This window comes from Ursus americanus, chromosome 2, assembly GCF_024610735.1.
Source record: "Ursus americanus isolate L20-20 chromosome 2, mUrsAme1.1.p, whole genome shotgun sequence".
In the NCBI taxonomy this organism is placed as follows: Eukaryota; Metazoa; Chordata; class Mammalia; order Carnivora; family Ursidae; genus Ursus; species Ursus americanus.
This window is the reverse complement of record NC_142128.1, coordinates 94,606,668-94,633,187: the sequence shown is the minus strand read 5'-3', so window position 1 is coordinate 94,633,187 and position 26,520 is coordinate 94,606,668. Positions and strand designations below refer to the sequence as shown.

General features: G+C 38.8%; 1 protein-coding gene and 1 non-coding gene across 2 annotated transcripts; both read left to right on the top strand.

The window, feature by feature from the left end:
* Positions 1 to 23,468, top strand: LOC123803037 (flavin-containing monooxygenase 3-like). Its single transcript, XM_045814191.2, is given in 8 exon segments — positions 1 to 218; positions 9,310 to 9,498; positions 13,213 to 13,375; positions 13,611 to 13,753; positions 16,829 to 17,028; positions 18,522 to 18,877; positions 21,103 to 21,175; positions 21,878 to 23,468. Coding segments are annotated over 8 exon segments (1,674 nt in total). The 5' UTR covers positions 1 to 11; the 3' UTR covers positions 22,221 to 23,468.
* Positions 23,469 to 23,850: 382 nt separating this feature from the next.
* On the top strand, positions 23,851 to 23,957 carry LOC123803104 (U6 spliceosomal RNA). Its single transcript, XR_006782750.2, has one exon. It is a non-coding gene; the product is annotated as a U6 spliceosomal RNA (small nuclear RNA).
* The last annotated feature ends 2,563 nt before the right edge of the window (positions 23,958 to 26,520 follow it).

Below are 26,520 nucleotides of genomic sequence, written 5' to 3'. Positions count from 1 at the left end.
TAAGCCAAAGAATGATACCAAAAAAAAAAAAAAATTTCAGCAATACCAGTGCTAGAAATGTTCTCTGGGCTTTTGCACAGGCAACCATGGGGAAGAGAGTGGCCATCGTTGGAGATGGCGTCAGTGGCTTGGCCTCCATCAGAAGCTGTCTGGAAGAGGGGCTGGAGCCCACCTGCTTTGAGAAGAGTGATGACATTGGGGGCCTGTGGAAATTCTCGGTGAGTGGGACATCACTGCTGTAGACCAGGAAGTGAGGTGTGAAGTATGTGAGAACACATTGCTGGAGCACAGCCTCCAAATCAGCTTCCATGAAGTTATAACCCTCTTAGGATAGAATCTACAAAACACAGCATCGAGAGCAGATTGGAAAGTAAGTTTCTTGCCCACTTCAGAAAAAAATGAGATAGTGGGCTAGCTTCGAAGGTCTCTGTGTACATAATTCACCCCTGGTAAACCATTAATAGTTAAGCCACTTCTGGGAACAAAGTCCAAGGGCAAGTATTGATTAGGTTCATGTAATGTAACTACATGAGTTACTCATTTAAAAAACAGGGTTGTTGGGGCGCCTGGGTGGCACAGTGGTTAAGCGTCTGCCTTCGGCTCAGGGCGTGATCCTGGCGTTGTGGGATCGAGCCCCACATCAGGCTCCTCCGCTATGAGCCTGCTTCTTCCTCTCCCACTCCCCCTGCTTGTGTTCCCTCTCTCGCTGGCTGTCTCTATCTCTGTCGAATAAATAAATAAAATCTTTAAAAAAAAAAAAAAACAGGGTTGTTCCCATTCTTTTGTTGAGGTTACCAAAGGTCTACTTAATGATTCAGACCACAGGTTTTAAGGCTTCAGGTGCTGTTTGGCCTTGGAAAAACCATATAATTAATGAGACCGCTACGGGAGGAACCAAGAACAAGGTGCACTGATTCAAAGTTCTTCAATGCCCTTTTGTCTCTGTGCATTCATAATAAGAACTCTGTCAGCAAACATGCCTCCATGCAACCACTAAATCACTTCCTCTGTTGCCTGACAACCACATCAGCAGCTGTGAGGGCTTTCCTGCACCCCAGCTGCCTCGTCGTCTCCAACCTTAGGAACACTGCATGGCTAAGCCCACCCCATCTGTCGTCGTCGTCTTCTTCTTCTTCCTCTTCTTCTTCTTCTTCTTCTTCTTCTTCTTCTTCTTCTTCTTCTTCTTCTTCTTCTTCTTCTGATAGACCATTCATATATGCAAATTTAGGAGAAGCAATAACCCTTTCTCAGCTACTATTTCCTCCTCAAGTGCAAAATTAGTATTAGGTTTTATACCCCAATAAAAAGATTGCATTTAAGGAGACAGTGTCTGTGGCAACTCTTTCAATATTATAAAGATATGAGAATTATTCTTATTAATATAGCTATTTTCTGGACTCCAAAGAATTCTTGAAATGCTCAGCATCTTGTATGATGTTACAGAGCCTAGAATACATTGCTGAAATGTGCTGACAGGGCTTCCGACGAGCACCCTGTTGATTCTTAGGGCTATTCTAGTGAGCACTTTCTATATACCTAACACTTTTTCCCATGTAATTAAATCTTTACAATAATCCTATAAGGTAGGTATGAGTTTTTCCCTTTTATAAATGAATCTGAAGCTTAAAAAGAAAAGGGAAAAAAAATGGTAAATAGTTGGTAAATGATAAAGACAAGCTCCTGATTCAAGCTGGCCTGTCTCTCCAGCCTGAATGCTTACCTGCTTGGTAAACTGCTGGGTGCCATTGCAATAAGTGGCTTATTGAACTGGCAGGATTTCCACAGGAATCTTAACCAGTCTTCGTATTCAAACTTACTTTACGAAACATTGCTGAAGATAGGCACTGCCAGTACAGCTTTGAGAACAGCTACATCCTTGCTGCTCAGGGACGACTTTGACATTTGAACCTGGCATCATAGAATTGATGATGTCCTCACCTGCACACATATGCTTCTCTTCGAGAAAAAGATGGAATACTCCAGAGGATGGAACTGCAGGCCCAGAGGCTGAAGCCTTGAGATACAGAAGATTATTCCTAGGCCTGGAAACCTAATGATATTTACCCTACTGGATTTCAAAATTGGGACTGTTAACTCCTTTCTTCCTTCCATTCTCTCCCTTTTGGAATGGGAACATCTGTAACTGGTACCCAATGCCTGTCTCATTGCTGTACTTTAGTAGAAGAGAATTTGTTTTCTTCACAGGTCCACAGGTGGAGAGGCATTTTGGCCCAGATAGATCATACCCGGAGTCTCATCCGTACCTGATTTAGATCATTTAGGTGATACAATTTGGGACTTTTGAGCTGATGATGTATAGATGAGATTCAGGACTTGATCTGATGCTGCAATGGATTGAGACTTTGGGGTGATGAGATGGGGTGAATGTATTTTGCATGTGGGAAAGATGTGAATACGGGCCAGTGACTGTGGTAGGCTGAACAATTGAACAATGGTCTCCCCAAAGGTACCAGGTCCTAATCCCTGGAACTTGCAAATGTTTCTAATAAGTAAACTAAGATATGATTAAGTTAAGAATCTTGAGATGGTGAAATTATTCTGGATTATCTGGGTGGGCTAAAAATGCTATAGCATATATGCTTATAAGAAGGAAGCAAAGGGAGACTTGACACCCACAGATAGAAGGGGAAAGATAATGTGATCACTTCAGCAGAAAGAGAGATTTGAAGATGCTATGCTTTGACCTCCATCTTCAAGATGGAGGAAGAGGCCATTAGCCAAGGAATGCAGGTGGGCTCTGGGCACTGAAAAGGCCAAGGAATGCTGGCATCCACCAGAAGCTGGAAGGTACAGGAATGAATTTTTCCCTAGACCCTCTGGAATGAACACAGCCCTGAGAACACCTTGATTTCAGCCCAGTGATACTGATTTCCGACTACTGGCCTCTGGAATTCTTAGAGAATAGATTCCTGCTGTTTTAAGCCATCAAGTGTTGGTAACTTACTACAGTACACAGGAAACTAATACACTGGTTGGTTATTCAGAGTTTCCTAATTACCTTCCTCTGTGAGAGGGTCCACACTGCAGGTTGTGTCATCACTTCCTATGTTTCTCAAATACTAGCAGGAACCTACCGCTGTGTGCCTAGAATTTACATTATAGGATTTTATTATGAAATCCTGTTAATTTTGTATTTTCATTACCTTTGGTTTCAAAGGTCAGCATTTTACGTTCTCTCAGCATTTTCCACCTTTAAGAGGTTATCCAAACATTTCTTAAGTGTGAAAAAATAAAGGTGCAGCTCATTCAAGTTTTTGTGGCTGTTTCCTGTAGCACCTCCCTATGCCCTTCTAGTTCTCATTTGTAACACTGATCTGAAGCCAGAGTGATGTATTTCTCTCACCTGCCTTGATCACTGAGAAAATAAAGTATTTTAGGACTAGGTCACAGGCCAAAGGGAAATGTCTTTCTTTCTCAGGAGATCCCTGAACAATACATCAGTAAATTGTCTGGATTTGGGCCTGAAATTTCATGAATAAAGGCTCTTTTTTCTGGGCACACAACCCTTTGTTCACTTCCCCTGATTTTATTCCATTCTTTGGATCAATGTTTTTTAACGTGTAGTCCCTACCAACCTTTCTAACCTCACCAAAAGCTACAAATCACAAAATTACTAGACAAAAATCAATCATTTTTATATATTTTAGAATTAGCAAACTGGCTCTTTTTATACTGCAGCTGATCTATTTTATTTTATCTATACAGTTTTTAAGATTTTAATCTAATATTTTAAAACGATGATATTTTACATAAAAATCTAGAGATCTGTCTTCTTTTGAAAAATCAGAAAATCAGGCAACACTGGATCTCCCCGTACAGTAATAACTGGCCTCTTTTAAACTAAATTTAAATTCCCTGTTTCACTGTATCCATTTTTGGCCTGCTTCACTCATTTCTTGTAACTTCCTCTGCACCTATAGAATTTGTTTTGACTGATGCTGTGTACAAACTGCAATCCCTTAAATTATATGGAACAAAAGTCACAACCATTTACAAAATTTTTCATCTCCTTCTTCATATAGTTTTATGATCTTTTTTGTTTGAACAAACCTTCACATTTATATTATTATAACCAAGTAAATACTGGTCACTGCTGAGCCACTTAGTGGATTCGATTACATTTTCTTCCTTGAACAACTTTTGTTTTCACTGGAGTTAATAATTGCCTTGTATCCTTTGTTTAACCTTACAAATACTATCTCTAATTCATCCCCCAGGCTCTCCCACGGAATTATGATTCTCTTCTCAATATGTTTAAACATACTGGCTGGTCCATCAGCTTAATTCTTCTTTAAACTGTCTCTTAAAAATAGTTCTTCTGCTTGTCTTCCTTCTCTAGTCAAGGCTGCATCACTGCTGCCTGGATAACCCTGTTTTCTGGAGCCTTTATTGTCCTGCTGTTTAGTTTATTCTCTCCTTCTAGTAGTGTACCTCCTCCAGTGGTTCTCTGAGAAGTTATACATGTGAAATACAAGACTGTAGACCTTGAACGTCTTGTGATATCATTATCGGATTCCCATTTGATTAGACCAAGGCTTAGCTTTGGGCTTTCTTACGTCTGTTATGTTAGTTGTCAGTCATCTATGTTCAATCTTCTAATATGTTTTTTTGTTTATTTATTCTTACTTTTTCCTCTTTTTTTTTCCTTGTGGGTTCATACCTCTGATACTTTTACAGTCGTTTTAGTAACGTTTTGGGTGAAAAAGAGTTAAATGCGTCTACATAATTGGTCATATTTAATCAGAAGCTTGGATTACTTTTGTAATCAGAAAAGAATAAATCTACTTCCATAAATAAGCAGGGTTTGGCTCTTTGTTGACCACTCCCTCCAAAAAAATTATATTTAAAATGCAAGTATTGACTCTATAGCCATGCCCTTATGAACCCTCTACCTGACCAACTTAGAAGAGTCAGTCTATAAACATAGCCTCTGAGATGCACTATATAACACTGAGTAGGAAGAGTAAGATGTCCCCGATTAAGTTTAAAAAAAAAAAAAAAGAGCTGGTCACAAATGATGTATTTAATTATGCTGCAACTCCTTTCTCAGTAATCACGGCCTTTTGGGGGACTAAGAAAAACTGAAGACCAATCAGCTCAACATTTCTAGGGAGACTGATTATCCTGGAGCAGCCAAAGTTGCAAAACTACCTCAAACCTGTCTCAAAGGTTTGCATTATTTTTACTTTATGAAACTCCTCCCTTGGTGTAATATTACATAATTTTCCCCAACTTGGCTGCTCTAGTACCTCACCTTTGCCCTTGTATTAGTTTTCTACTGCTGCGTAACTAATCACTGCAAACTTACCAACTCATAACCACACCCATTTATCATTCTCAGTCACGTAGGTCAGAAGCACAGCGTAGTTCAGTGGGTTTCTCTGCGTAGGGCCGGGCTCTTATCTAGAGGCCTCGGAGAAGAATCTGCTTCCAAGTTCATACAGGGTGGTGGCTGAATGCAGTTTCTTGCTGATGTTAGGCTAAGGTCTTTGTTTCCTTGCTGGCTATAAACTGGGGATTCCTGTCTCATCTTCTTTCATCTTCTCCTTAGGAGTTCTTGATATTTCATTATGCTTTTTATCCATAAATACATACTAGACTACTAATGCTCAGGTCAATCTTTTATGTCTAGCACAAATAGGACAACAGATAAATATCCAAAATTACATGGGGAGAAGCCTAAAAGCATTCCAAGACAAGAGAAGTACCCCCAGTTGGCACAGCTTAATCTCCAAGTCTCTTGGATCAATGCTCAGTCTTTCAGATCCCCCCAACCCCTGAATTTTTCCAAGATTGTATCTGAACTTATGGAGAAAAAGTACTGAAGTGACCTTAGAGTTTCTCAAATTCAAACACAGATCCTGGGAATGTTCTCTGGCACCTCTAGTCTTTTGGTGTCCCCGTTTTGTTTGGTTATCATTCATGCTCATCCTTTAGGAATCTTTTTTTAATATATTTAAATGTTTTTTAATTATATTATGTTAGTCACCATACAGTACATCCCTGGTTTCTGATGTAAAGTTCGATGATTCATTAGTTGCGTATAACACCCAGTGCACCATGCAATACGTGCCCTCCTTACTACCCATCACCGGTCTATCCCATTCCCCCACCCCCCTCCCCTCTGAAGCCCTCAGTTTGTTTCTCATAGTCCATAGTCTCTCATGCTTCATTCCCCCTTCTGATTACCCCCCCTTCTTTATCCCTTTCTTCCCCTACCGATCTTCCTAGTTCTTATGTTCCATAGATGAGAGAAATCATATGATAATTGTCTTTCTCTGCTTGACTTATTTCACTTAGCATTATCTCCTCCAGTGCCGTCTATGTTGCAGCAAATGTTGAGAACTCGTTCTTTCTGATAGCTGAGTAATATTCCATTGTATATATGGACCACAACTTCTTAATCCAGTCATCTGTTAAGGGCATCTCGGTTCCTTTCATGATTTAGCTATTGTGGACAATGCTGCTATGAACATTGGGGTGCATATGGCCCTTCTCTTCACTACGTCTGTATCTTTGGGGTAAATACTCAGTAGTGCAATGGCTGGGTCATAGGGTAGCTCAATTTTTAACTTTTTAAGGGACCTCCACACTGTTTTCCAGAGTGGCTGTACCAACTTGCATTCCCACCAACAATGTAGGAGGGATCCCCTTTCTCCACATCCTCTCCAGCAATTGTTGTTTCTTGCCTTGTCAATTTTTGCCATTCTAACTGGTGTAAGGTGGTATCTTAGTGTGATTTGGTTTGAATTTCCCTGATGGCTAATGATTTTGAACATTTTTTCATGTGTCTGTTAGCTATTTGTATGTCATCATCAGAAAAGTGTCTGTTCACATCTTCTGCCCATTTTATGATTTGTTTATTTGTTTCTCATGTATTGAGTTTGAGAAGTTCTTTATAGATATTGGATACCAGTCTTTTATCTGTAGCATCATTTGCAAATATATTCTCCCATTCCATGGGCTGCCTCTCAGTTTTTTTGACTTTTTCCTTGGCTGTGCAGAAGCTTTTTATCTTGATGAAGTCCCACAAGTTCATTTTATCTTTGCCTTTGGAGATGTGTCATGAAAAAGGTTGCTGTGGCAGATGTCGTAGAGGTTGCTGCCTATGTTCTTCTCCTGGATTTTGATGGATTCCTGTCTCACATCGGGGTCTTTCATCCATTTGGAGTTTATCTTTGTGTATGGTGTGAGAGAGTGGTCAAGTTTCATTCTTTTGCATGTAGCTGTCCAATTTTCCCAGCACCATTTATTGAAGAGACTGTCTTTTTTCCACCAGATGTTTTTTCCTGCTTTATCAAAGATTAGTTGCCCAAAGAGCCGAGGGTCCATTTCTGGGTTCTCTATTCTGTTCCATTGGTCTATGTGTCTGTTTTTGTGCCAGTACTATGCTGTCTTTGTGATCACAGCTTTGTAGTACAGCTCGAAATCCGGCATTGTGATGCCCCCAACTTTGTTTTCCCTTTTCAACAGTTCCTTGGCGATTCGGGGCCTTCTCTGGTTCCATTCAAATTTAAGGACTATTTGTTCCAGTTCTTTGAAAAATGTCCTCAGTATTTTGATCGGGATAGCATTGAAAGTGTAGATTGCTCTGGGTAGCATGGACATTTTAACTATGTTAATTCTTCCGATCCATGAGCATGGAATATTTTTCCATCTTTTTGTGTCTTCCTCAATGTCTTTCAAGAGTGATTCATAGTTTCTAGAATATAGATCCTTTAGGAATCTTAAATTGAAGACAGCAATTGATGAACTTGGAGACTGTCCTCTCTTAGCTTAGTTAAAGGCCAATGGACCTTGACAGTTAGACCCCATTTGCCTCCCATGAGCATATCAGATGAACCTCCCCAAGATCCAGTTTTCCCATGGAGTTCCTGAACCAAGTAGCCTACTTCACAGCTCTCTCCTAAAATGCCTCTTAGCCCCCTCCATGGCAACTCTCTGGTAGACTACCTGCTATGAGTCTCAGATAATTTCTGCATCCCTGTTGGGAGCAAATGGGAACTCCTTGCTTTGCTCAAGCTGAATGGGTTCAAGAGAGCTAAACTAAGATCCTACTTCTTCCTAATCACTGTTACTTGACTTTTCTGTGTCAGCCTCCCCTCCTAGTTTGGTCCACCGGGAGTCTTTCAGGTAAGTGATATCTTACCAAAATCTCAAATGTAAAAAAGAAGCCCCTCTGCCCTCAGTGTTCCCCTCAATTTTACATGAGGTATGTTAATCTTGAAATTCCAGCCCAAAGAATAAGCTTTAAGACGTAGATGATTTACCACCACCCTCTTTCCTCCCTCTATTCCCCTTTCTCCTACCCAACACTCCAAACTTCAACCTTCCATTTCCTTTAAACCACTGCATTTCAGACTAAAAATTGTGACCTATTAGTGTGCTATGAAACAAATTAATGAATCAATCTGCATTTTTAAATGGAATGGATAGAAAATATCAGAATGCAACTCAAGTAGTTACATATGATTTATTCATAATACTTTTGTTGTGTGTGTGTGTACTGTGTTACAATATAAAATATATTACTAGCTATAGGTTGTGGTCAAAACTTTTGAAAAACACTATTATAAACATAATCTAAGTTGTCTCTGCTTTAAGTACATAAGAAAATATTATGGTCTAATTCACCAGAACTACCTCATGATGTGTTAAAGGAGTTTTTTTTTTTTTTTATTGTGGTAAATACACCACAGTAAACATTTACCATTTAACCTTCTTAAAGTGTACAGTTCTGTGGCATTAAGTTTATGCACATTGTTGTACAATTATACCATCATCCATGGTCAGAACATTTTTCAATCTTCCCAAACTAAAACTCTGCCAATTAGACAATAACTCCCCTTCCTCCTTCTTCTCAGCCCCAGGCAACCACCATTCTTTCTGTCTCTATGAATTTGATAACTCTGGGTTTCTCATATAAGTGGAATCATACAGTATTTGTCCTTTTGTGACTGGCTCATTTCACTTAGCATAATGTCCTAAAAGTTAATCCATATCATAAAGAAGGAATTTTCTTTCTTTAATTTTATTTATATATTCCTAAAAAGGCATGATGAAATTCAAAATTTGTTTCCCTTAGAAACGATGTTAAGGAAGATACATTCTTCCATGTTCTAAGTTCCTTTGATCAGCATCAAATTGTTTAATTAAAGTTAATTTATTCTTCATCTTACTGAATTTCCTTATGGATAAAGGTGAGTGATAATTATTTGGAACTGGCACTGACCATGGTAAGTGTACCCATTTACAAACTTTCTTCCACTTGAAATTGTAAATTTACAGGACCATGCAGAGGAAGGCAGAGCTAGCATTTACCAGTCTGTCTTTACCAACTCTTCCAAAGAGATGATGTGTTTCCCAGACTTCCCATATCCTGATGACTTCCCCAATTTTATGCACAACAGCAAGCTCCAGGAATATATCACTGCATTTTCCAAAGAAAAGAAGCTCCTGAAATACATACAATTTAAGGTAAGATGCTATCAAAAGATTAGTTTTAGGCATAACTGTGAGGAATTTTATATTTATTAGCAAATTCTTATTTGTTCCTTTCAGTATTTCTTCTTTATTTGTCAACATTTTTAACAGTGTGGTCTCCCTGACCCTAGATTTAGAGAATACATTGGAAATTTACAAAATACCACCTACAGTTCTTTGACCAAAATGCCACTAACTTAGAAATCAATAAAAAATAAATAAATGTAAAACAGCCATAAATTCAAAACTCTTTTTTTCTGAGCAATTTATGGCTCAAAGAAGAAATTGCAATGGAAATTTCGATATTTAGATCTGAATGATAACTTAAATTCTACATATCAATACTTGTGGGAAGCATAAAGACCAAAATTTTCATGAAAATTATAAGCTTAAATACTTATTTAGAAAAATAAGAGAGTTTCAAAAACTAATAAGATAAAGAAATTAGGAAAAGAAAAGCAGAATAAACCTAAGGAACATAGAATGAACCAGAAACCCAAAGAACATAGAATGAACAAGATAATAAAAAGAAATTAGAAATAAAAAAAATCATATTAAGAAGATAGAAAGTTCATCCTTTGAAAAGGAAAAATTAGGCAAATAGCTGAAAGTTTGAGGAAAAAGGAACAAAGATACAAATAAATAATATTAGAAATGAAAAAATGGATAAAACTTATGTGGATGAAATAGGAAATGTAACAAGAATGCTATAAAACTGTTTGCCAAATAATATTTAAATTGGTTAAATTTAAAATCTTTTTTTAAACTTGCCAAAATTCACACAAAAAGAAGTAAAATGCCTGAATAGTCCTTTGATAACTTAGAGTTCTTTTGACTCGGAAACTAAAATTTTTCCCATTAAGAAAAGATCCCATAGGGGCGCCTGGGTGGCACAGTGGTTAAGCGTCTGCCTTCGGCTCAGGGCGTGATCCTGGCATTATGGGATCGAGCCCCACATCAGGCTCCTCCGCTATGAGCCTGCTTCTTCCTCTCCCACTCCCCCTGCTTGTGTTCCCTCTCTCGCTGGCTGTCTCTATCTCTGTCAAATAAATAAATAAAATCTTTAATAAAAAAGAAAAGAAAAGATCCCAAAGGTAATTCCAAATTTGCAAAAAACAAATTATTTCAATATTTTATAAACTCCAGATACTAAAAAATAAAGTATGACTTCCAAACTTATTTTATGACATTATAACCTTGACATCAAAAGCAAGCAAAAATAATAGGAAATAGGAAAATTACAGACATATTTCCCTCATGAAAATTAGTGAGAAAAACTTCAAAAATAAATCCAACAAAATATTTTTAAAAATTAACTATCTTCATTGAGGCTAAGGATACAGAATATCTCAATATTATGAATTATAAATATGTAAGTCAGTGCAAAACCCTGTCACAGGAAGCAAACAATACATTTACCAAATTCTGAAAAGGCATTAAATAAAATTTAACATCCATTTCTACCTAAAAGAAAGACAAAAGAAAAGAAAAAAAGAAAATAAATTCTCACCAGCCTAAGATTAGAAAGGAATTTTCTTGATCTATAGAAACATATAAATATTATCTTAAATCTGCACTGCTCAATACGGTAGCCACTAGCCAAAAATTGAGATGTGCTGTAAGCATAAAGTATACACTGCATCTCAAAGTCTTATTATAAAAAAGAATATAGTATATTTATTAATAATTTTTATTTTGGTTACTTGTTAAAACAATGATATATCAGATACATTATGTTAAATTATACTTCTTTTTCTATTTTTATTTTTATTTTTTTTTTAAGATTTTATTTATTTGACAGAGATAGAGACAGCCAGCGAGAGAGGGAACACAAGCAGGAGGAGTGGGAGAGGAAGAAGCAGGCTCATAGCTGAAGAGCCTGATGTGGGGCTCGATCCCATAACGCCGGGATCACGCCCTGAGCCAAAGGCAGGCGCTTAACCGCTGTACCACCCAGGCGCCCCTCTTTTTCTATTTTTAATGTGACTACTAGAAAATTTTAAATTATATATGTCGCTCCTATTATATTGCTACTGGATAGTACTGCACTAAAGGTGCAGAGTTAGAGTCATTTCCTTTAAAATCCAGAACAAGACAAGGATTCCTATTATTACTGCTTCTTTTCAATAATCTCAAGACATTTAAGAGACAGGATGGTAAGTAAAGAAAAATAAATAAAAGGAATGAAAACAAACAAACAAAAAGTAACATTCATCACAGATGATATGACTCTCTACATGGAAAACCCAAAAGAATCTAGAGACAAATTACTAGATTTAATAACAACATAAAAACATTAGACAAGGTGGTGGTATATAAGATCAAGATATAAAAATCAAATGCATTTCTGTAAGCCAGCAGCAAAAAACAGAAACTATAGTCCAAAAAGGAACCATTTACCATAGCATAAATAAATGAATAATCCCAGAGTTATTCTAAATAAATGATATGCAAGATTATGGATTCATCAGTGCTCGTTTTACTATATTTCATAAGTAACAGGCATTATACAGATATGTGTACATGTATTGTTTAATAAGTATGAAATGCTATTCGTAATAAAGTTTATAAGAACAATTCTTACCAGATAGAGGTCCTCTTCCCAACACAATCAGAAAAATTGAAAAAATATTTTTGATGAGGGAGCATACCAATCAACAGGCAGCTGTTTGGCTGTGAATAAATACTTATTGATAATCTAATCCAGTGCTACTCAGCATATGGGCCAAATAGCATCAATATCTCCTGGGAGCTCGTTAGAAATTCAGATTTTCATGTCCTATGCCAGATCTACTGACTCAACATCTGGGACTGTGGCCTGGGAATCTATACTTCTACAGGCTTTCCAGGTAATCCTTATGCACACTAAATTTGAGAACTCATTCTCTGAATACAGACAATATCTTTCATTTTAAGACAATAATATTAAAAAATAAAATAGCTAAAAAGATACGTTAGCAAGTAGTTATTACTACAAAAATGATATGCCACCAGATTACTTAGTAGATGTGGTACATGCCGCCTGTAAGCTATGCTTGAAGTCAGTCATATCTCCAAGAGGGGAGTCACTCAGTGCAGAACATACTGGCTGCGCCCAAGAAGCCATGTGAAGATAAAAAATACATATTTACCTGGGCACCTGGGTGGTTCAGTCAGTTAAGCGTCTGCCTTTGGATCGGATCATGATCTCAAAGTCCTGGGATTGAGCCCCACAGCTGGCTCCCTGCTCAGCAGAGAGCCTGCCTCTCCCTCTACCCCACCCCAATTGTGCTCTCTCTCTCTCTCTCTCAAATAATCAAATAAAGTCATTATATATATATTTATTTATTTATTTATTTACTATTTAATGTTTTAACTTTTGAATTTTGAAGTCATAATATGTATCTTTTTAAATGTTTTTTAAATGTATTATTTATTTGAGAGAGAGAGCATGAGTGGGGGGTGAAAGGCAGAGGAAGAAGCAGGCTTCCAGCTGAGCAGGGAGCCCTAGGCGGGATTCAGTCGCAGGGCTCCAGGATCCTACCGTGAGCTGAAGGCAGATGCTTAAGTGACTGAGCCACCCAGGTGCCCTCATTATATGTAGCTTAATCATGGACTAAGTATTTTTCCTAAGCCACTGTTAGGGATTTTTTCCTGTACTATTTGATCAAGTTGGTGCCAAATCTACCTGTTAGCATAAAAAAGGCTATCATTCTGTGTTTCTTTTAGACACTTGTATCTGGTATAAATAAACGTCCTGATTTCTCAGTCACCGGCCAATGGGATGTTACCATTGAAAGGGATGGTAAAAAAGAATCAGTTGTTTTCGATGCTGTATTGATTTGTTCTGGACACCACGTATACCCCAACCTACCAAAAGAGTCTTTTCCAGGTAAGGCTGAAATTTAGTCTGCTATCCACACATCTGGCATGAATGAATATCTTGATAATGTCTTTTTTAATATATATAAAAGTACAGATTGAATTAAAATATGCTTCTATCATATATAATATACGTGGAGTATTAAAGTTCCATGTTATTGTGACTGCATTCACCCACAAGTCTTTTACAGCAGTTTTTTAAAATGGAAACCAAATGATTCCTATGTTTTCCACTCTTCGCTCAGGACTAAAACTATTTAAAGGTAAATGCTTCCACAGCCGGGAGTATAAGGAACCAGGAATATTCAAGGGGAAGCGAGTCCTGGTGATTGGTCTGGGGAATTCAGGCTGTGATATTGCCACAGAATTCAGCCACACAGCTGAACAGGTACCGTGTCTCGGGTACGCAGGAACTATCTTTAAAGGAACAGAGACAGTTACCATTTGAAAGGTGTGGTAAGAAACTAGGGAGGGGGTAATGGTGCACAGGGTTCTTGATGGGAAGACTAAGCAGTGTTTCATACATTTCAGGTTCTCTCCACAGCAGGTAAGAATTTTTTCTTTTTATATTTGTTTATTTGCGAGGGAGTGAGGGGAGGGGCAGAGGGAGAGGTAGAGAATATCAAGCAGAATCCCTGCTGAGCGGGTGCCGCACATGGGGCTGGATCCCACAACCCTGAGATCATGACCTGAGCCAAAATCAGGAGTCCAACTGGCTGAACCACCCAGGCACCCCAAAAGGTGAGGTTTTAAATAGTTTGGTATGACAAAGGCGGAATATCAGCAAGGAGTGATGTCAATCTTTTTCAGGACATTTGGTGTCTAACATGTCTGATCAATTCCTCCGAAACTAGTGTGGATTTAGGGTTAAGATTATGACTCTGGCACTCTTGAGTTGAATCCGTTAATCCCTCTGAATGTCAGTTTTCTCATAACGATAAATAAAACAGTCAAAAATAGAACCTACTTTTTGAGCTTGGTAAGGAGTCAAAGCATTTAAATATGATTTCAGCAACATAGAGTTTTATATTCACTCATTCATCCATTTGGTCATCCCATAGTTATTTGTTGAGAGCCTATTATGTGCCAAGCACTGGCTTGGATGCTGGAGAGAAAGTGGAGAACAAAACAGACATGATGTCCACCCCGAATCCAGAGTCTAGTGTAGCAAATGGGTATCAAATAAGTCAATGAACAAATAAAATTGAAAATTGTGGAAAGTGCTAGTGAAAAAAAAGAAAAAGCATGCTGTAAGAGTAGATAATAAGAGTGACCTGCCTCAGACAAGGAAGTGGGGAAGGCCCTTTCCAGCTGATGACATTTAAGCTGAGAGCTTCAAGTTGAGAAAAGGGTTCAGTGTCAGAAGAGGACTCCAGGAAGAAGGTCTTGAAGCAGGAAGAAGCTGAGGGTCTCAAGAAACTGAGAAAAGACCCCTTTGCTGCAACACATTGGGTCTGGAAAAGAATGGTATGAGGAGGGATGGGAGAGGAAACAGAAAAGAGGTGAAACAGGGCCCATAAGGAGATGGGAAGGAGTTTGAACAAACATTACCTACTAGCTTTGGAAGATTCCTTAGGGACTGACTGCCCAGAAGCCCACAGACAGGAATTGTATCTCTAGAGGCTATGCCTACTGATGTCGCACTGGGCATCCCCAATATAGGTCCATTTTAAGTGATGGTTTTACAATCAGTGAAGCAAGGAGATCATGAAAGGACAAATGGCATAAAAATACAGTCCTGTTTACCTGTTCACAGCACTATACTAGACAGCATGGAGACACAACTCAACTCTGTGCCCCCCCTTCAAGGAATTTAAAATCTACTTGGGAAAATAATACATTGATATGATATAAATTAAACATAACCTCCAGAGCTAAGTACAAAATCTAGCAATAGTACAAGAGCTGCCACCGGCACAAAGGATGCACAGGTGATTCGGGAACTAATGTCTGATGATGGAACTGCAGGCCTCACAAAGGGGTAGACCTGAACCAGTCCTTGAAGGATATTTATGAATCATATGGTGAAGAGAATGGCATACACAAAGGTGTGGAGACAGGAGTGAGAACGGCATATTCACTATTGTGGTTCATCTTGCTGGCATGGAGATATGTAACAATAACGGTTTGTGTAATGCATTATGGTACTCCAGTGCCTGCATGTAAATGTGCTCCTTTGAAGGTGGAAAGAAAGTAGACTGGGTTTTATTATGCCCATTTTACGGAAAAGATAACTGGGGACTAGAGATGTCAATTGTCTTCTTGAAAGTCATAGAGGAAATTAATGGAGTGTTAGAGATCTGGTTCCAAGGAACAGAGTAACTATAGGAATTGAGAGAGGAAAGAAAGATTGGAATCAGGTTATGTCATATCCTTTAAGGAATTGAACGACAGGCTAAAGAATTTGAATTTCTTTATAAATACTGGTAAACCATTTCAGCTTCTTGAGCGAACGAAAGATATGATGAAGCCATAGTTTTTAAGAGATTCATCCATTAGTTGTATATATGATAAATTAGAGGAAAGAAAGACCAATTTCAGAGGCTCTCAACAGATTGATCCTCCAGTCTCTCCTTTGCTTGGCTTCCCTTATAAAACATGCTTTGAAATGGCATTATATATAAAAATTATTTTTAAAAAGTTCCTGAAAATCTATACCATTAGGGAGTATCATGATAGAAAGGGAGGAAAGGAACACATTCTCCATGACAGGCAATGGTGGTCCTACTGCATCGTAAGTACACTGCATTAAATCTCACACAGATTTGAAGTGGCGGGTACCTATTATCTCCATCTTACCAATAAGGGAATTGAATATTAGAGAAGTTAAAAGAATTTTCCTTAAATCACATAATTAGTAAGTAGCAGAGCCAGGATTTGAAACTATGGTTCTCTGATGCCAAATTTCTTGCCTTCTTTTGGGATGGGGAAAGGCATTTTAAGTCAAAATGCCTTTTTGGGGGGTCATAATTGCTTGATGGTAAACAATGATCATTACATTAGTACTAGAGGAAATGTGATGAGACTTCAGTTATTGGTCACCTCCACCAGAGAAGATGACAGGATGGTTGGTCCTAAGATGCAGACTGGGGTGCAGGAAGTTTATTTGGGAGTGCTCTCTGGATGAATACCTCTGAGGCAAGGGAAGGAAGTTTCCCTCTACTCTACTCTGAAGCTATCCTTCTGGATTGTCCCAAGGTGGAGTGAGAGATCGGACCTTAATATCCCTGCATCAAACAGACCCTGAAAACAGGGAATCCAGAAAGAGAAAAAGACTTGGGGTAAGACGCCCCCTTTCAACCAAAGCAACTCTCAAAGAGGGCTAACAGCTGGGGGCTGCCTTCTGGCAACACTTGCAGTAGCCGGTGTAATCCATTCCAAAAGTCAGATCTGAAGGACATACCACAGCCCCCACTACAAATGGTCACTACTTTAATGGTTAAATTGATTTTTTTTTTTTAAGGTCATCATCAGTTCCAGAAGTGGCTCCTGGGTGATGAGCAGGGTCTGGGATGATGGCTATCCGTGGGACATGGTGTTTGTCACTCGATTTGAATCCTTCCTCAAGAACAACTTGCCGACAGCCACCTCTGACTGGTGATACATGAAACAAATGAATACAAGGTTCAAACATGAGAACTATGGCTTGATGCCTTTAAATGGGTAATGCAGAGTTCAATATGATATGCCTGCTAGCTTTGGTTTCAGTGTCAACAACTCACAATGTGTGTTGTAACTCCCAAACCATCTGAAATAATATTAGTGAAATAACCACACCTCACATTTCAGAGGATGAAGAGCTGCCAAAAATCAGAGTGATTTCCTGTTTCACAAGACTCTTTACCAGATTGTACAGCTGGAAAGTCATATAATAAATCAGAAATTAGTCCCTCAAGCAAAGATAATAATAGGTAACATGTTTTAAGCACTTAGTGTGACTTGGCAAGGCTCTGAAATGCATCATCTCATTTTATCTTCACAACAACTATGAGGAGGTCTCTATTCTAATCCCCATTTTAAAGATGAGAAAACTGAGATTCAATGTAGTGAATAACTTTACCAAAGTCCCATAGCCAGAAAGTAGAAGCAATATTCAAAATGAGCCCGGATCTTCTGACTCCAGAGCCCCCCACTCTTAACCACTTTGCTCTACTGCCTCTCACTCCATGGCAAAGTTCAGTTAAGGAAAACAGGACTTGCCCCGTGCTACGTTCTCATCACCCGCCATTGACCGAAATGTGGCCACCTGCATCTTCAGCCGCCTCCTCACTCTCTGCTATAATATCCCCCTAGACGTATCCCTCAGACACATAACAAATTACTTTGACATGTGGTGAAAAACCCAAATTATAAACGTTTACATCAAAGTTAACTTATTCAACAAATATTCATGAAGCATTATTATGTGTTAGGTCCTATGTTAAGCCCCGTGAATACAGTTGTGAAGAAAACACACAAAATCCCTGTCCTCATGAGCTTACCTTCTAGTAGTGGAAACAGGAGACAAATGGCAGAAGATCATATGCTGATGTGTACAATGGAGAAAAGAACAAAGCAGACAGAGGTAATGGGGAGTACTTCTGGCCTGTATAAATTCCTGGCACTCCCTCCCTCACCTGACTTGTGCCTTTGTCTGCAAGGGGCTCACACCCCACCCCTATCAGAGAGCTCAACCCAGTATTACTTCGGTCTCCCAATGACCCAAGAAGGGCATAACAGTTATTGTCACTCCAGATGAGAAAGATGATGCAAGAGAAATTAAGAAACCTTAATTCAATCAAGGTTCACAGTTAATAAGAATTGAAGGGAAAAAAAATCCAAATGCCCAGGTACTCTGATTTAGGATCTTTTCTGATACAGCTTTAACAAGGGATAGGGTCTGGGTGCTGATTCTGGGATTTGGAGCTCTGTGAAAGAGAAGAGAAAGATCACAGGAAATAGAGAAAGCATCAGCAAAAGGCAACTTGTCTGACTTCACAATATCACCTTACTTCAGTTTTGTTCTTCAACCATATTGGTGACACTCCATGGCACAAGTGAAAAAGCTTGGGTAGTTTTCTCCTTCCTTATTAATTGGTTATTAATTAATTATTATGGAGCAATAAAACAAAGAGGAAATATTACTGTTCTAGTAGTTGTCTCTATTTTCCATACAGAGCCCTGAGGAAAGAACCCATGTTTAATGATGAACTCCCAGCTTGCATTCTATGTGGCATCGTGTCCATTAAGCCTAATGTGAGAGAATTCACTGAGACTTCAGCCATTTTTGAGGATGGGACGGTGTTTGAGGCCATCGATTATGTCATTTTTGCAACAGTCTATAGTTATGACTACCCCTTCCTTGATGAGTCCATCATTAAGAACAAAAACAATGAGGTCACCTTGTTTAAAGGCATTTTCCCTCCCAAACTGGAGAAGCCAACCATGGCAGTGATTGGTTTTGTCCAGTCCCTTGGGGCTGCCATTCCCACAGCTGACCTGCAAGCCCGCTGGGCAGTACAAGTAATAAAAGGTAAGCAGACTGAGAAGGTCATTGAAGGGGTAGAGGGATGCCAATAAGAATGCCTTTGAGTCTTTGTGAAAACAATAATCCTAATAACGAGGGGAAAATCCTAGGTCCCATCCAGTTTTGAATCTATGACTCTGTATTTTTGGCACTATTTTTTATAAGCATTTAAACATATCACGTTGGATTGTCATATGCAATAGCACAAGACATTATTCAAGAAGTATTTTGTGATTTATCACTCCTTAGAGCTGTCAACTTTTATTAAACTTGAGAACACTACAGCTTCTGGTCTTAAATGCATGACAATTTTAGAAAAGTATGATTTCAAAACTCAGTAGAATGACTTTGTTTGAAAGGTTAAGAAGAGAGTATGTTTCCGACCCAATATCCAGCCAACTTTAAATATTCAGTCATGGAAAAAAATTATGATTGCTGGAAAGGCAGTGTCATTTCTGTTCTATCTTCTTCCCTGTCATGTGTCAGATAAGAACAAGCAGTGGATTATTAGAAGCAGAATGTACTAGGAGTAGTAGATGATCAGTCTTTAAGGTAAAAGAATACTGAGTTCCTGTATGAAAAATAAATAACAACAACAACAAACTCGATTGGGGTCAGGCGAACAGAAGTTATGAGGCTCAGATTCATATTAAGGTTCGAACGCAGTTGTGTGAAGTTTCAGATCATAAGACCAAAAGTCCATGGTTATAGAAAAAAAAAAAAGGTGTCAAAGTTTAATGTGCAAAGTTTGTTTGGTCCTAGTGGTATAAAACTTCTGGAAAAGGGAGCTTAGCAGGTCTACTTCCTTTGAAGACATATGTAAGGCTTCCCCCGTCCTACCTGACTTACTGGGATTTAAATGTTCTTTTATATGGGAGCTTGGAAACTGCCACTATGTATACTGAGATACCTTTCATCACCAGGCTGTCATCAGCATCATGACAGTAGCATACATCAGTGATCCCTTTCAATCTCCTTCACTCTTTCTTCCAACACAGAGATGTGTTGCACCATGGAGCAACAGCCAGGCAGATGGTGGCATGAAACCACTCAGAAAGAAGTGAACTTAGGTTTCAGGCTCAGGGACACTGGCATTAGAGGGTCGCACACCTACTCTGTTAGGATAAGTTGTAACCTGGGCTCTGACTATAGGAAACAATGCAGAGACCCAATCAATAGAGAATTGATATGCAAGGCAAAGACTCAGCCTTAGGGGAAATGAGTGATAAGGCAAATAATCCAATTTGGGGAATCCAAATACCAGGACAGAGGGGCCAGTTACAGGCAATCCAATGGTAGTAGCTGGTGGACTAGTGAGCATAATCACGTCCTTCTTGATCTCTCTTTCTGCCCAGGGACAGGGCAAGTTCCAAGGCTTAGAACAAGGCCATGACTACAAAGGTTGTTCAAGTGACCCTGCCTGCAAAGATTGCAGGAACAGGGAGTTAGGCAATCATTGTATGTCTTGAGCAATCGGATCTGGGATTTCTAGTCTTGTTCAAGGTGATCCCAAAATTGCCAAAGAAACCACCCTAAATGTTAAGTATCTCTGGGCTCAAAGGCATGTTTGGCATGGATTTCAGAGAAGTCTGTAAATCTATTCCAGAATGAGCCTGCAATCCTGGACAGTCCCAACCTGGATCTGGTCTCTTGGAGCTCCCCCGAGTCCTCAGTGACCTGTTCATGGTTCATATTTTCAGTCCCATCCAGAAAATGTTGGCTCTTCAGAGAGAAAATTGGGACTTTAGACTAGACTCTACAGCTTACGCATTGGAAATTCCTTTTCCTGACAAAGCAGGATAATTTAATATGAACGTTTTTTCCTTAAATCTAAAAAAAGAGATGCTGATGTACCTTTGGCTATAAACTATTAGATAACATTTTAAAAACATAGCTGAGAGACTAGAATATAATCCTTAAAACTGATTTTAAACATTCGCTAACTGATTTAAGAGCAAAGATACAAATATAAAGAGCTATTTGCTTCCTGGTTTTTAATTATGTCGCATTTCAATTCTGAGAAAACTGGAAATGACTCGTACGTCTGTCTCAGTATGATCACCTGTTGATTTGCTCAAGATTTTACTTTGCTAGGCAATGACCCGAAAAAAATGGAAATACTAATGTGATACATAAATAGTTATTAAGAAGGAAAAATTGCAGGCTGATCTTATGCCAGACTAATTTAACTATTATCATGTCTTCCCTCCCACCCTCCTTTTTTTTTTTAGGAACTTGCACTTTGCCTTCTGTAACAGACATGATGAATGACATTGATAAGAAAAGGGGGAAAAAGCTCAAATGGTAAGAGCACCTATTGTAAAGAGGGTCTAGGGTTTCCATAGAAAAATCAGAATCCGTGAATACTTGTACTATTTTAGTCTTAAATGGTCCAGAGTGGGGTCATTAGGGTGACAGCTATGAGCTAAATTCATCCATTCAACAAGTATTTGTGGAGGATTTACTTTGCATCTGACACAGCGCTCAGTCCTGTTTCACCCCTCCATGGCTCCTGCAATGTAATACAGAAAGAAGACCCACGAAGGACTGGAAATCAGAGGAGTTTGGGAGTGCATGAATGGGGACTTCTATTTTCCAGCCCATAAATCCTCTAAGATACAGACGATGCCTGCAAACATGCTCCAACGAGCATGACTCAGCAAATGAGAATGGTCAGAACAGAGCTCTAGTCCTACCTCTGTCACTGATTAGCTCAGTGGCCATGAACAAACTTCTTGAGTAAGAGACAATTTCCACCTGTGAATGGGGTTGCAAATGCCTTTCTCAGCTGCCATGCAGTATTGGGGAATGTCCAGATGAGATCAGTATGCAGGTCTCTTGGAAAAAGCTACAAAGTGCAGAATACATAGCCCCCTTACCAACACAAGGGATTGGCGTTGATTCCCTCTGATAAAAAGCTGTGAGGCATTTTCCCTGTTCTTGTTCCTGTAAGACATGTGCACAGAGCTTCGGTATCCACAGTGCTGTTTCCTCTCCCAACTCTAGGTTTGGCACCAGCGAGACCGTACAGACAGATTATATTACTTATATGGATGAACTTGCCTCCTTCATTGGGGCAAAGCCCAACATCCCATGGCTGTTTCTCACGGATCCCAAATTGGCTGTGGAGGTTTTCTTTGGCCCTTGCAGCCCATACCAGTTTAGGCTGGTGGGCCCAGGGAAGTGGCCAGGAGCCAGAAATGCCATCCTGACCCAGTGGGACCGGACCCTGAAACCCATGAAGACAAGAGCTGTCGGGAACCCTCAGAAGCCTTGCTTGCTTTGCGGTTAGGTCAGGCTGTTCATTCTCCCTGTTCTGTTCATTGCTGTTTTCTTTGCATTGATCTAATTATCATTCTCCCCAGGCTTCTGAAAGTTACTGACAATACCCAGGAAGGAACTTTGCTATTTAAAAATTAAGAATCTCACACCTCCTACTTTCCAATTCAGCAGGCATTAGTCAGTAAAACTACTATTCCCAGGCCTTTAAATAAGCCTTTTTAAGAATCATGTGATGATCTGAAGAGAGCACTAATCATTTCTCTTTAGGTTTCCACTAACATTTCATCATCAGAATTATGCTCTTCACTTCCAACCTCAATTGTCTCCTAAAACATTTTGACATGATTCCTTTCTCCGTCAGTCAAGGTTTGAAATACATACTTCAAATCTAAAGTAAGAGCAAATTCAACAGAATAGTTATATATTCTCTGGCCACCTCTCCAAACCTTTTGCAGGAGGATCAAGTAGAGAATTTGGCTATTAAATCTATTTTTGTTTTATACCAAATCCTCCAGGCAATGAGTCCTGATACCTGGCCAAAAAAGTCTAGCATGGAGTCCTGGTCTATAAGGAAAGTTAACAGGAAGTAACTCATCGTATCTATATTCTCAATAAGGACACAAACTTTTCAACATGTAGTAGCAAAATAATGTCAACAACGATGAGTAGAACACTAAATATACATTTTAGCTGAACGGAATGTCTTTAAAAAAATAAACATTTAACCAAAGCCAGGACCAAAATCGAATGTTACCTTTATTACATGAACTTCTGGGGTACCAGCATAAATCTAAAGTTTTATTTTTGAAAGTATTATCACATTGTATAGTTAAAATTTTGATAGTTACCATTTTTAAAGTTTGGCATTATAGAGCAGATAAAATAATCTGTCCATGTCATCAGTCATCAGAGGGCTCTATAGGTGGTTACTTCATGTATTTCTTATTACACCAGCAAGATACATATATGGGAAGGGGCAGAAGATGACATTTTTCTGTAATACTTTCTTCTTCTTCTTCTTTTTAGTTCTCTTTATATTTTTGTCTTTGGAGCTAAGATCTACCATGGATGTTGTTGTACACAATTTTAAATATTTCCCTTTCCCTAATTGTTTAATGTAGCAAAGTAACATTCTGCTTCTAAGGTCTTCTCACAGGATGTGAAATATTCCCAAATGTTCTCAAGTGAAACAGAATTTTTCTTGAAACTCCGTGTCCTCGATGGAATCAAATAATGAAAAATTAGTGACGGCCCATAGAGTTTATTGTTTGATGTTATCAATCCTAGTACATGAAATAAACTGCAGATAAAATTGATATAATCCGATTTCTGTTGTTTTTCCTCATATGATTATTTAAGTTTTTGTAACATTAATCCTAAATGATATCATATTCTTCCTAAACTAATGTAGTTAACACATTCTCTTAATGGTCCTATTAATGTCAATCTATTTCCATGCTAAATTGAACTATTGCCAATGTCTTAATTACTCCTGCACATAGCAGGAATGATTTTCAAACATTCATTTTTGCATGCTTTGCTGGTAAAATTAAATGTATATTTATACCTCAACAGACATATAATTTGAACATATGAAGCACAGAATATCTTTTCACTCCCAATTTCATCTCATAATTCTTATCAGGACTTAAAAGTATATAGTCAGATATTAAAAATACAACCAAATAAAAATTGTCGTGCTCGCTTCGGCAGCACATATACTAAAATTGGAACGATACAGAGAAGATTAGCATGGCCCCTGCGCAAGGATGACACGCAAATTCGTGAAGCGTTCCATACTTTTGGAACGGGATAGGCTGGTGATGGGTAGTAGGGTGGGCGCGTGTTGCATGGTGCACTGAGTGCTATGTGCAAGTAATGAGTCAGGGAACTTTACATCAAGAACTAGGGATGTACTGTATGGTGACTAACATAATATAATAAAAAAATATTATTATTAAAAAAATTGTCTTTGTGCAGTGGACACAGCTACGCTGATTAGATCCAAAGCAGACCTGCATGCACGGGCTTGTTGACTGCACCCTGTTTCCAGGATGGGAAGCAGGAGCTTGAAGCAGGAAGTGAGAGACTCTAAGTTCCTTCGTTGAACTTTTGTTCATCCTGGTAATGAGACTTCTAAATGTACAGTTGCTCAAGCCGGACACCCAGGCATAATCCTTGATCTCTTTCTTTGCCTCGTGTGTTGGTTTGCCAGCAGTGCTGTAACGGAATACCCCAGCCTGAGCGCCCTCAACAACAGAAAAGTATTTTCTCACAATTCTGGAGGCTGCAGGCCCAGTATGTAGGTGTGAGCAGGGTTGTTTTCTTCTTGTCAATGATGACTTTTTCCTCCCTGTGTCTTCACATGGTCCTTCCTCTGTGTGTGGCTGTGTTCAAATTCCCTCTCCTTATAAGGACACCAGTCCTATTCGACTGGGCCTACCCTAAGACCTCATTTTAATGTAATCATCTCTTTGAAGGCCCGATTTCCAAATACAGTCACAATATGAGGTATGGGGCTTAGAACGTCAACATTGGAAACCGGGGAGGACACAGTGCAGCCCCTGACACCTCACCGCCTGCCTCTCCAGAATGTCCGCGAAGGTTTTCACTTCCCTCTACCTCCACAGCCTCTACCCTGGTCCAGGCACCATGAATTCCCCACCATGGTTCTCAGAGCCTCCTGTGTCCAGTCTCTGCTTCGGTTCCTGCATCTTCTACTTTCTATGCAGCAGCAGGAGTGATCTTTCTCAAGCATGAACGGGATCTTGTCCCTGCCAGGCCTCAACCCTTACAATGGTTAACCATTGCAATTAATATGAACCCCAAGTCCCATCATGACCGCCAAGATCCCACTCTACCTTCAACCACATTTGATACCTTTCTCCTCCTTTTCTATATTCCCATGAGACTGGCCTTCTTTCACACCGCGGTCATTCCCAGCTGAGAGCATTCGTTCTCTCTCTCTGCCTGAAATGCTTTATCCCAAGATCTCTGCATAACTAGCACTTTTTTATATCCAGATTTCAATTCGCATAGGATAATCCCAAAAATGAGATGCCTTCCCTGGCCACCCGGTTTGCATCAGCACAACCCTCTTTCAAATCATCCTATTTTGTGTCCTTCTTGGCACTTTTATTTCTGAAATCATTTCATTCGTTTTGTTTTTTTTTTACTTGTTTGGTTTTTTCCTCTTTTTTAAATTTAAATTCAATTAATTAACATACAGTGTATCATTACTTTCAGAGGTAGAGTTCAATGATTCATCATTTGTATATAATACCCAGTGCTCATTACATCACGTGCCCTCCTTAATGCCCATCACCCAGTTACCCCATCCCCCCACCCACCTCCCCTCCAGCAACCCTCAGTTTGTTTCCTATAGTTAAGAATCTCTTACGGTTCGTCTCCCTCTCTGGTTTTGTCTTGTTTTATTTTTCCTTCCCTTCCCCTATGATCCCCTGTTTTGCTTCTTAAAATCCACGTATGAGTGAGACCATATGATAACTGTCTTTCTCTGATTGACTTATTTTGCTTAGCATAACTATCTATCATTCCCTTTCTCACTTGCAACTAGGATCTAAACATAAATATCACTGGCTCTATTCTTCGCAATATCCTCAGTGCCTTCAATGTGCCTTGCAGGTAGTAGACAGTGAATAATTATTAAAGTAATCAATAAATCTGCATATACATTGACTACACACATTTAATGTACATTCATAATACATATTAATTTAAATAAAAGTATTTAATATGTTCCTTTTAAAGTCATTTTTATTTGGTAAAATAAATAATATTGTTCATTACTTAGCCTCAAATTGTCATATATTCATTACATAAAATGATACATCCATTGACATTTGGGTAATACAGTATAAATTTACATTTATTGCTCCTAAGTATTACAGTTGTCTTTCTTCAAGGAGACTAGTATCAAAATCAACCCATCATAACAAATTACATCAATAATTAATATTAAATCAATAAATCTTATGCGTTTTTTTAAGTATCTTCTCCTAATATCCAATCTACTATCCTGGAAAAGAGGTTTGAAACATGTAAAGTGATAGACCAGGCTGAAGTCAAATTTGCACTCTGTTTGATACACTCACATTTATAAAAGTAATTGGGAATACTTAAAAGATGTAAGAAATTATATTCTTGAAAATAGTCCCTTTTCTTTACAGTTATTCCAACTGAAGACATTACTCATTTTTGAAACTATTTGAGGGTTAAAAGTCCACTAATGAAAAGAAACCCATGTTACTAAGTCATGTGGCAGGTCGGCTTGCTGCATGAAGTCCAGAGCTACGTGGTTAACCTGCTTCACTATTCGCACCATCGCTAACAGATAACATTACCGT